This window comes from Chionomys nivalis, chromosome 21 (assembly GCF_950005125.1).
Source record: "Chionomys nivalis chromosome 21, mChiNiv1.1, whole genome shotgun sequence".
Classification (NCBI taxonomy): domain Eukaryota; kingdom Metazoa; phylum Chordata; class Mammalia; order Rodentia; family Cricetidae; genus Chionomys; species Chionomys nivalis.
This window is the reverse complement of record NC_080106.1, coordinates 19,112,990-19,124,844: the sequence shown is the minus strand read 5'-3', so window position 1 is coordinate 19,124,844 and position 11,855 is coordinate 19,112,990. Positions and strand designations below refer to the sequence as shown.

Here is an 11,855-nt window from a genome sequence, read left to right as displayed (position 1 = left end):
AATAGATTGTTTCTTGGAAACAGGGTAGCCTCGAATCCCTCTAATTTCAACCTCTCAGGTATCACCATGCCTGGCTGCACAGATACACTTAATCCTAAAGGCAAACAAAGTACATCAAAGTAAAGCTGTCTGAAATGGTACACAGACAAACAGCCAACACCAAAATACTTGTCACTCTAGACTGGAACCCAAGAGTCAACATCAAAGCCATGGAGAACATGCATATAAAGAATACCAGGTACGACCCCAGCATTGGGAACAAAGTAGGGGGGCACAAAAGATTTAACTCTTTGTCCAAGTCTCTAGAAAAATAATGGAACACGCCACTGCATGTTCTACATTTGAGTAACTGCTGCTTGGTTTACAAAGCCCATGGTAAACATCAACATCAATGTTTCTATTTCTAAATAAAAGAAAAAAACTGGGTGCCTAAGTAACAGTAGTAGTTTTAGTGTATTTTACTTTATGTGGCAAATATCAAATATGAATACATTAAAAAAAAGTTTGTTCCATTTATCAGATGATGAAAATCATGTGTGTTTGTACTAATGGCATGATCAAAACATAAAATAACAGAGAAAAGGCAAAGTAATACAGGGGAAGGAAACAATCAGAAAACTTGAGAGGAAAAAAATTAAGACCATTTCAAAACAGTTTGAAAATCAGATAGTTAATTATTAAATAAAATCAGTTTAAATAAAACCAGTGTATTTCTTTGAGAAGATACAGTGAAACTATTGCTAAGTTTGTTCCTAACGCTATTTTTCATTTAAGTGCTTCACTCAAAATGCTTCCAGTTTTGACAGCCATACTTAGTAATTACAGCAGTTAACATGAACTTCTGACTCAGCAAATAATTTCACCTCAGATTTAAATTTTTGTTAAATCCTCAAACCTATTCCTATAATCCTCAAAACTGAGAATTTTTAGTAGCATTTTAATAAGCTATCACTAGTCCGTGGACATGATTTATCTCTACAAAAGAACAAGGAAGTTAGATCAGGCATTTTCCTAGATCTCTTCTCTAACAAACAAGAAACAGAAAAAGAAAAACAAAGGCTTATATTAGAAAATGAGTTCACACCTTACATAGACTGCTCCAAATGTGCTACTCACCTTCTGTGGGTTCAGAACCTTAATGACTTGCGTGATGGTCCCCGTGTTAAATGCTGGGACAACGCTGCTGCTAGGAGACAGAAGCTGCAGCTGGAATGTCTACAGAGGAACAAAGGGCACTCTTCAGAAAAAGCAGCAGTGTTAGTTCAGAGATGTCAGCAAGTAACAAGTTAAACACAAAGCAGATGGGTCAAGTCCCAGGTTCCCCTAAATTAAGTCCAGTGTTTGTTTTCCAGATACCAACCCTTAGTATACAGGCAGAAAGTTACTCATTGAATTTGTAAAATCCCAGTTAGGTCTCTAGCTGAGAAAACTGAAAAGGTGGCCACCACTTACCCCATTTCTAGCAGAAGGGAATGCTAGGCTATCACTTTTCAGAAAGTAGCCAATTCTTGTTCTAGAAACTCTGTTTAGCAGTAACTGATAAACTATGCAAGCTGTTGCCTGTGGCCTGAAACAAAATCCAAAGAACCTAAAAGAAAAGCTTTCCAAACAGAATAAACCAACATACTAGTCACTAACTACAGGCCTTTATGTTTCTGTGTAATCTGATGACTAGGCTTCAGAGACTCGGCCTTTTGTATTTTACAGTCTACATAATGTGGATTATGCCAAGGTCTGCCCCTACAAGAGAAGAAAGACTTGAAAAAGCCAGTTGTTAATACATAAATGCATTCAGGATTATGCCAGCAGGGACCCAAGACCCTAACAGAAAAAGCACATGCAGAACCAGCCCAAACAGCAAAAGAACAAAATAAGCCAAATATCATAATTTGTTGAGTGTAGATAGGTTTGTATCTGTTTACAGAGATAGAACAAGAAAGTGCTTTAAGCAAGCTAAGTAAGCCATACTGTGCTAAGTGGCTACAAAAAGCCTTTCCAGAGAGGTAGAAAAGTTTTCTTATAAGCTCAAATATTAGAAAAGGAAAGAGCCGAACTGAAAGCACAAGCGTATTGTCTTGGTTCTCATTTATAATAATATTGCCAAATGAATTATGTAAGCCAAAAATGCTGTTACTAATGTATTTTATTACATTTAAGAGGTTTTATCTGTGTAGCTTTGGTACCTGTGTGTAGACCAGGCTGGCCTTGATTCACAGAGATCGCCTGCCTCTGCCTCCCAATTGCTGGGATTAAAGGCATGCACCACCACTGCCCAGCTAAATAGTTATTTTATGTAGCACTGAGGAAGAAAAAAAGCTGCCCATTAAACTATGACAAGATATCACGTTTATGTTTCTACGGCATGGGAGGAGGTAACCAAACGTAGGAACCTGTACATATAGATAAATGATCCACCACTGAGCCACAACCTCAGCTTTAAGACATCACTCAAATTGTATTTCAATTTCAGAGACATTAAAAAAGGAAAACTACATAGTAGAATCTATAAAGTGTGGAATTTTGAAGCTCAAGGTACATCAGCAAAACGCAATGCCCTATATAGCACCTAAAACAAGGTCATGCAAAGGTGATGCTGCTTGGTCAGTGTGACATAATTACTATAAAACCCTAAGTCGTAACAGCTGACATTTCCTGAGCACTGAACACAAGAAAAGTGCTTCCAGTTGTGTCCAACGTGAAAACTCACTCATTCTTCAGAGCGACACTAGGAAGTAACTCTCATTATCACCTCTCTTTGCAGATGAAGAAACAGACTCAAAGATTGACCTGCTTCATGTAACACAACTAGGACTAAGATCAAAACAGAACAGCTCTAGAACTTATAAGTGACTTATAACTATGTCACATCACTTTAAAAATATATTATTCTGAAAAATTATGAGCCAAGGTGTTAAAAGAAAACCAGCAGTAACAATAAAAAAGCACTGTCAGCTTCCAAATGCGTGTTGTCTGAATGTCATGCTGCACATGTTACAGAAATATTAAATTAGCTTAGTCCAAAAGCCAGCGCTTGGAAAGCTACAGCCTAATACCTGTCTTTAACATTCTACTGGAACAGAGGCATGCTCATTTACTTGTGTATTTTCTACAGCTTGAATCAGTACCTTTCAAAGAAAACCTTTGTACTCTGCTCATTCTAAATTCCATGAAAAAATTATTCAGTATTAAAAAACAAAAATACTCCTTAAACTACAATTTGTTATTTTACAATGCCTCAATTCACAAAACAGTCATTGTATCAATAGTAAACTGGAGGTGGGGGGAGGAGGGAGAGCACACCTTTAATCCCAGTACGCAGGAGGCAGAGGCAGGCATATCTCTATGAATGCAAGGCCAACCTGCTCTACAGAGCTAGTTCCAGGACAGCTAGGACTGTTATACACTGAGAGATTTTGACTTGGAAACCCCTCCCCCAACAAAAGAAGAATGGTAAACTAGAGGTTAATGAGGGAAGAATATTTCACTCAGGTATCAAGACATGAAATTTTTTTCTGAGACTTGAGGGATAGAGTGGGCACTCGCTACCAACTCTGATGACTGGAGTTCAATCCCCGAACCCACAAGGTAGAAAGAGAAAACCACCTCCTGAAAGCTGTTCTCCAACATGAATTATGCTGGAGGTGTACACACAAAAGATGACATGTATATCCATCCACCACGTACAAGAATGCAGGTGCAGACACAAACAAAACAAATGAATGTAACTTTAAAATATCAATAAACGGTTTTAAAATTTTTCTAATTCTATCAAGTGACTAGCTACCAAATAGTCCTTTATCTTAATTAATATTTTAATTCTGCTATAGTTTGAGGTTTTAGATCTTTTAGCACTATATCACTAACCCTATGTGAATACTTAAAGCACTAACTTACACCTTGTAAAATTCAGTTCTCACTAATCCTAGGCTTTGATTGACTTTTTTTTTTTCTTTTTTTTTTTTTTTTTTTGGTTTTTCAAGACAGGGTTTCTCTGGTAGCCCGGGCTGTCCTGGAACTCGCTCTATATACCAAATTGGCCTTGAACTCACAGAGATCCTTCAGCCTCTGCCTCACAAGTGCTGGGATTACAGGCATGAGCCACCACTGCCCAGTTTTGGGTTTGTTTGTTTGTTTATTTTTAAAAAAATAAGATCTTACTATGTATGTAGCACTGGCTGGTCTAAAATCACTACTTGGATAAGGCTGGCATTGAACTTATGGGAATCTTCCTGCCTCTTCCTTGTAAGTGTTGAGATTTCAAGCATGTGTCTGTCACCACATCCAGCTGAATCTTCTTTCATTTTCCCAGCTGAAAGTCTGTGTGTTAACGGGGCAGGAGAGATGGCTCGGCAGCTAAAATCAATTGCTGCTCTTCCAGAGAATGCAAATTCAATTCCCAGCAACCACCTTAGATAATTCATAACCACCTATAATTCCAGCTCCAGGGGATCAGGTAATCCTTTCCGGCCTCAGTGGAGGAACACACACACACACCATACTTTACAGAGATCCACCCAAATACACATAAAAATTCTAAAGAGAATGTAACAAAGTAAAAGTATTCACTAAAATGACATGCTTCAATAAACTACAATGATTCTGTAACACTGCAGAGTTAAGTTAAATCTGAAAATTTAATCTCTAAACATTAAATATATTCTTCACCAAATGCACAAAACAAAGTTAGCTAATTTTTAATCAAAAGAAAAGGCAGGGAAGACATTCTAGTACCTTTGGTACTGCAGCCTGGAAAACAAAGTCCGTCATGTCTAGCTCTGTGCTGTTAGAGGCCTGTATCGTTATCACTGTTACGCTGGGGTTGGTGTTTGACCGTTCAAAGGTGAATTCTATCTTCAAGCCATTCTTACTGTATGCTGTGATGGAGGGGATGCCTGGGAAAATATAGGAAGATCAGTCATACTGGAGCCAGCTAATGATAGAAGAATTAGTACTCCCTTTGCTCACTAGCCAGCACTTGGTGCTCAATTGACCATGGAAATGATAGCTGTACCTGGAGTAATGTCATTGAAGAGAGGCTGTGACGAAAGCCCATCCAACAAGAAGGGGGGCTGGGATATCTGTGGCACTGAGGCAGGGGTAGGAGCAGCAGCTGGAGCACCTAAAACAGATTCCAAAAGAAAGTCACTCTCAGGGAAATACTGTACTTACTATGAACTCAAGTTAAAGAAAGGATACCTAACCAGTACACAAAAAGCATAGATCAAACAGGGAGAACTAAAAATTCAAGTACTTTAACTTCTGCTCATCAAAAATTAGCATTAAGAAAAAGAGAGACCACAAGTAAGGGAAAATGTCTATTATACAACAACAAATGGCTAAGTATTCAAGTTACAAATATCTCAATGAAAAAGATAACCCAAATAAAGAGTGATAAGATATACAACAAGCAATTTATAGAAAAGAACCTGAACGACAAGGGTATCCTTCATTTTTCTTTTTTTCTTAAAAGGGAATCTTTTTTTTAAGATTTTATTTACTTATTATGTATACAACATTCTGTCCCCATGTATGCCTGCATGCCAGAAGAGGGCGCCAGATCTCATTACAGGTGGTTGTGAGCCACCATGTGGTTGCTGGGAATTGAACTCAGGACCTCCCAGAAGATCAGGCAGTGCTCTTAACCACTGAGCATTTCTTCAGCCCTTAAAAGGAATCTTAAAGGGGGCTCAGTTCCGCCATATAATAAGGCTGAAGCTGCTTGCTTGCTTTGTTTCATTTTAAGACAAGGTTTCATCGTGACACTTAGGTTGGTCTTGAACTCAAGATCTAAATACTGGGATTCTAGGCATGTACAATGCTCATCTAATGCTGTACTTCCTGATAAAATATTAGATGAGCCTTGAAAAATATAGTCATGTAATTCTATCACACAGAAAGCTGAAGCAGGAAGAATCAAGTTAAAGGTTAGACTAGACTACGTGGCAAGATCATATATCTCCAAATCATGCAAAAAGAAATAAAAGTCAAATTTTAAAATTGAGTTAAAAGCATGAAGACCTTGAACTAATGTTGGTTTTCAGTTACCTAGTATAGTTTTGACATCTGCAGATCTAAAATTGTCTCTCTCGTTACACCCTCTCCCCTCCTTATCTACAGACCCAGGCTGGCATCAAACTCATTATGTAACCAAAAATAACCCTGAACTAATTCTCCTGCCTTCATCTCCTGTGTGGTGGGATTACAAGTGTGTACTATCACACTAGGCTTATCAGTGCTAGGGATAAAACCCAGGGCTTTGTGAATGCTAGGCAGTCACTCTACCCAATAACTGCATCTCCAACCCTGAAACTGACTAATTGTAAATGATTATAAAAAAAAAAAAAAGATGCTTTTTTAAACTGTGCTAAGATATAAATTGTAGGCCAGGCATAGTGGCCCATCTGTTTAATCCCAGCATTTGGGAGGCAGAGGCAAGCACATCTCTTTTTGAGTGTGGGGGGGGGGGGAGGAGAAGTCTGGAAGTCTGCTGTGTTTAGGGAAATCATTTAGAGTAGGCAGGGAGCAGAAATACTCTGAACCTCATGCTGTTTTCTTCTCAGGACAACAAGGCCACCAGTTCCCTTATACTATTAAAGACACCAACTTTTTAGTCACACTTTACATTACAATTTGGATAAAATTACACACCTTAGTGATACTCTTGGACACACCAGTTACAAATGACTAGTGCATATAAATAAGACAAAAAAGGCCACACTAATGGTGGGTGTTTTCTCCTTTGGCCGCTTTAATAAAAGCAGGGAGGGAGGATGAAAGGTAGTAAGTTAACTTATCACCACAAATGACAACAGCTGTTGAAAACTAACCATGATCAGAAAGACATCTGGACAAGCTTCCTTTTGAGGCACCAACTAAAAACAGAATTGGCTGGAAATACATTTTTTTTCTATTCTCAAAAAGGAAGTCCTTTCTATATTAAAATAGAAAGAACCCATCCTTCCAAAATTAAGTTAGCCTTTAAGAAAGCCCTCTGGATTATCCTGGGCATTAACATGGCAGCTACCCTGGCTTCTCAGAGACTCTTCTAGCCTCAGCTGACTCCTCTGGAAAGTGCTTTCAGTATCATTTCCCCTAAGATCTCTATTGCTATCCAAACAGTAACTCCAGTCTGGCCTCACCTGTTAGGGTGATGTCTCCCAGCAAGTCAAGAAGTTCTCCTCCAGCAGAAGCCGGTTTGCTGGTAGGTACAGTTGGAATAACAGGTGTTATGTCATTTCCTCCCAACAAATCCAATAAATCATTGGCCTAAATAAGGAAATAACACCTTCATTCATAAGTTATCTGTCTAAAGTGTATTTAACAAGTTTTTCCCAATACTTAACATCAACAAATGCAATTATCAAGCAATCAGAAACCACCAAAGGATATCAACCAAGAAATAAGCTACAAGGACTAAAATATCACCAGGAGCCCCAGACAAGCAAGTAAAGGCTACCTGGCTGGTGGGCTGTGGCCCAGAGGGTGGTGGTTTCGTCTCTAGTGGAGCTGGTTCTGTCTCTCCATTTGTCTGCACAATTTCAGAAGGGCCATTTGTGGTCACCTTTTCCATGACAGGCATTCTTTCAAGTAGGGCAGACCTAGAAGAATCTGAAGTGGTTACATTCTAGGCAGTTAACCTAGACTCCCTGCATAAAACAATCACCAGCAATGATTAATGTTGAAGCCTAATAGGGAGAAGCATCTCCCATTCCCACCCAACACATACATTAAAGTAGAAAGTGGATTATAAAAATATATATGACCTAAATTCTTAACTGGATTAAGAACAGGCAAGAAATCTTGAATGAATAAACTATCCCAAATCCCCAGTAGCTGAGGTGAAGGAAGGTAATCTGACAGATATTAGCAGACTTCAGTCATGAATTGAGTATTATATAACAGAAGATGGGGCAGGGGCAAAAACACCAAATGTTTGAAGTAATGAGATTTGAATAAAATTATTTCTCTTGAAAAAAGATAATAACTGCCTTTTAGCCAAATAAAATGTAAAATGATACAAACTTTATATAGGGGGAGACATGCAATGAAAAACACACAATAATTTTTATTTGTTTATTTATTTTGAGACAGGGTCTTACCACTTAATTCTGGCTGGCCTGGATCTCACTGTGTGGACTAGGCTGGCCTTAAATGCACAGAGACCCACCTGTCTCTGCCTCCCAGGTGCTGGGATTGAAAGCAGTCCGCACCACACCCAGCTCAATACATTTACTTTTTTGGAAGGCGAAGAAAAAAATGGACAGAACAGATGCAGCCAAGCAATAAAACTAAGGAGGGTTACAAACTCAGTGAGTGCCACACAAGCACTGTGTCTCCTTCACAGGCTACAAGGACAAGTTACTCAGAATCATAGAGGGACATATATTGGCTTGGTTTATTTTGCTTACCTCATATGGTCATATTTCTTAAAAAGTGCATTGTATTCTACTGCCCTCTGCTGGAGTTCTACATCGATGCTGCTTCCATAGATAGAAACAACTTTCTTAATTCGGCTGTAGGATAAAATGACAAATGAAATCAAGTATTCAAAACAGAAAATTCATAATAGAGCAATGAAAATGTTAAAAACAGTGTTTCCTGGTTAAATTTTTTTAATGATCTATGTTTCTTTAATTCACGTTTCAAGAACAGAATACCATACCATTGTCTTATCTCTATCTGTAATGACAGATTTCTAAGTATTTATTCCATCTCCTTAAACTTGCTTGAGGTTTTCAAACACAGCTTAGTGATACAGCAAGCACTTGTATATCTGTGTAAGGCCCAGGAGTGAAAGAGGAAAAAAACCTTGCACAACAAAAGTACCCATTATTTTGTCACAAAAGGACTCTGTACTATCCAATTCTTTTTCTTAGTAACTTTAAAAATAAGGTTTTAGCATCGGAATGCTCACCATAAATTCTTCCACTTAGCATTAAATACTAAAAAAATTATAATTCTCATGAAGTCTTACATTGAAAATGAAATAGAAAGTCTAGGAAAACTAACTTTGTCTGGAAAATTGACTCAGTCAATTTTTACACAAAATAGCATCAAGTAAAACTTAAAAGATTTAAACACACACACACATACGTTTTTATTCCTACACCAATATTTCAGAATATAAAAAACGAAGGCAGGAATAGTAGTACACGCCTTTAATCCCAGCACTTGAGAGGCAGGGGTAGGCAAATCTCTGGATTCCAAGGCAGTCCAAAATAAGATCTTGTTTCAAACAAACAAAAGCAAACAAAAAAGAATACAATAAACCAAAATTTTAGGGGCAAATGTTAGAAACTGGATTGTAAAACTACAACTTTAGCTACAAAATAATCCACAGTAGGGTGAGACAATGGCAGAACAAAATGAGGATTAACTACAAACTGATCACTCTGAGTGTGTGTGTGGTATTAAGTAAATGAAAACTCACTATTGTCTCTATTTGCTCTATTCCTTTTTATCTGAAGTTTATTTTATGTGTTTGAATTCCTTGTCTACATGTCAGTTCACCTGGGGAAGCTAGAGAAGGGTATCAGATCAATACAGCTGGAGTTACAGGTGGCTGTTAACTACCAGTGGGTGCTGGGAATTGAACTTGGATCCTCTACAAGGGCAGCAAATGGTCTTAACTACTTACTGAGTCATCTCTCTGGCCCCATTTGTGTCTATTCTTGAAGTTTTCCATAATAAGCTTTTAAATTTCACAGACAGAGTCTCATTTAATCTAAGTCGGCCTGAAATTAGTTATATTGTCAAGGATGACCACAAACACTTGATCTAGACCCTGTTTATGCAGTGCTTGGGATCAACCCCGGGTCTTATATATGTTAGGCAGGCAAATAAATATCCTACCAAATGAACCACAGAACAAGGAGGGAGGTGATGTCTCAGTGGGTAAAGTGATTCTCATGCAAGTATGAGGACCTGATATGGGATCCCTAGCACCTATAAAAAGCAACGTGTGATGGTACATATCTGTACCCCTGGTGCTAGGAAGGTGGACACCCACAGACAGATTCTTGAAGCTCTCTGGCCAACTTCTTTTTTTTTTTTTTCCCGAGACAGGGTTTCTCTGTGGTTTTGGTTCCTGTCCTGGAACTAGCTCTTGTAGACCAGGCTGGTCTCGAACTCACAGAGATCCGCCTGCCTCTGCCTCCCGAGTGCTGGGATTAAAGGCGTGCGCCACCACCGCCCGGCTTGGCCAACTTCTTAAATGAGTGAGCTTACGGCTAAGTAAGCTCAAAACTTAAGGAGGCAAGCGATAGCAGAAAACTCTAGACATCGACCTCTGGCTCCTAAGTGTACACACAAGCAGAGATACAGAACAGCCTTTCATTCTACTTTCCTCAATACTCACTTTACAGTACAGGTGAATCGAGTAGAAAGCTTCATAATGGCAGTGAGAGCATAACCTCGTGTGACAGAGGTGGACATATTAGAGATGAGGACACTTTCTAAAATATCCAACACTTCATCTTCAGTCACCTGGGGAGGAAAAAGAAGTTGCAACATGTAGCCAATGGAAACTAAAGCATGGGTCTCAGATGAGCTGGAGGGTGCTGTCTCTCCTACTGTCTGTGCTAAGCTAAACCACTGGTCAGAGCATGTTTTAAAAAATGACCAATGGAAAAAGGGGGGGAGGGAAAAAATGAACAATGGCAATTAACAATGGTTATATTTTAAGTGATAGGAGAAGAAACATACATACAAGACTTGCTAAAATGTTCTCAAAAGTCAACCTTTCAATGAGCAAATGGAAACATGAACATGCCCAAAGAGTAAGAGAAACCAGAATTCCATTTGCTATGGAAAAGAGTGAGACATGAATGATTATGTTTTTGTATTGGGTACTGGGGATTGAACCCACTACTGATCTAGCACTCAATAATCCAACTACACCCCCCAGGCCAACTGAAACAGATTTAAATCCACATAATAATCTAAGTGCCATATGTCTAAAACACAGTCTTGATACTACTTCTATAAAAAGTTTTCAAGGAATCAATTCCAACTCCCCATTAAACATTACTCCATTATCAAAAACACAATCTGATTCCCTCCTTAACCAAAAGTAACAAGAGATACCTGAATAGGCTCTTCCTCTTCACACTGGCCAGACACAAGAAGATCGCCATATTCACCTATACACCACGCAGCCACTTGTACCAAGGGTTGCTGCCAAAAGAAAGTCAAGGCCTTCAATCTTTCCAAAACTGCTTTGGGGTGTGTGTGTGTACATGTATACATGTACAGGTATACATGTATGTGCGTTTTTGTATATACTGGTTTAAGTATATGTGCATGCATGTGGAGTCCAGAAGAAAACTTCTGCTGTTTCTCAGATGCTGCCCACCTTTTTCTAATGTTATGCATGTGAACATATGTATATGGATGTATATGCATGGGAGTCTTCACTCCATATCCACCTTATTCATTGAGGCAGGGTCTCTCTACTGAACAGAGATCACAAATACTGTTACCAGACTTGTTTCAGCCTATTCTGAAGGTTATGTGATCTTCTGTGCACTAGAATCACAGGTGAACAGGCACACCAATCACTTCTATTATTTCTTCTATTGGTTCTGGCGATCCCATCTATATCACTTTTATGTCATTCATATTGGTTCTGCTGATACTATGATTTTCAGGATTTCTGCTTGTGCAGTCAGAACCTCAAACACTTAGCAATGTCTGCAGTCTCAGCCACAGTTCTTAGCCATTTGTTTTTGAGATACACTCTCTTGCTGGCTTGGACCTCACCAAGCAGCCTAAGCTGGCTGGTCAGCAAGCCCCAGAGATTCTCCTCACCAGTATTAAAATTATACAAGCCTGTGCTGCCACACTTGCCTTTAAAG

The 11,855-nt window shown here is 38.8% G+C and overlaps 1 protein-coding gene across 2 annotated transcripts in view; it reads right to left on the bottom strand.

The window, feature by feature from the left end:
- The window catches only part of Ap1g1 (adaptor related protein complex 1 subunit gamma 1), an 87,059-nt gene that overhangs the window by 4,337 nt on the left and 70,867 nt on the right, over positions 1 to 11,855 (bottom strand). For both annotated transcript variants that reach the window (XM_057753269.1, XM_057753268.1), the window contains 8 exons: positions 11,086 to 11,175; positions 10,358 to 10,485; positions 8,409 to 8,513; positions 7,457 to 7,598; positions 7,140 to 7,266; positions 5,012 to 5,119; positions 4,732 to 4,892; positions 1,117 to 1,215 (listed from right to left, as the gene is read on the bottom strand). In XM_057753269.1, the coding sequence (XP_057609252.1) occupies positions 1,117 to 1,215; positions 4,732 to 4,892; positions 5,012 to 5,119; positions 7,140 to 7,266; positions 7,457 to 7,598; positions 8,409 to 8,513; positions 10,358 to 10,485; positions 11,086 to 11,175 (960 nt within the window). The remainder of the gene's footprint in view (positions 1 to 1,116; positions 1,216 to 4,731; positions 4,893 to 5,011; positions 5,120 to 7,139; positions 7,267 to 7,456; positions 7,599 to 8,408; positions 8,514 to 10,357; positions 10,486 to 11,085; positions 11,176 to 11,855) is intronic.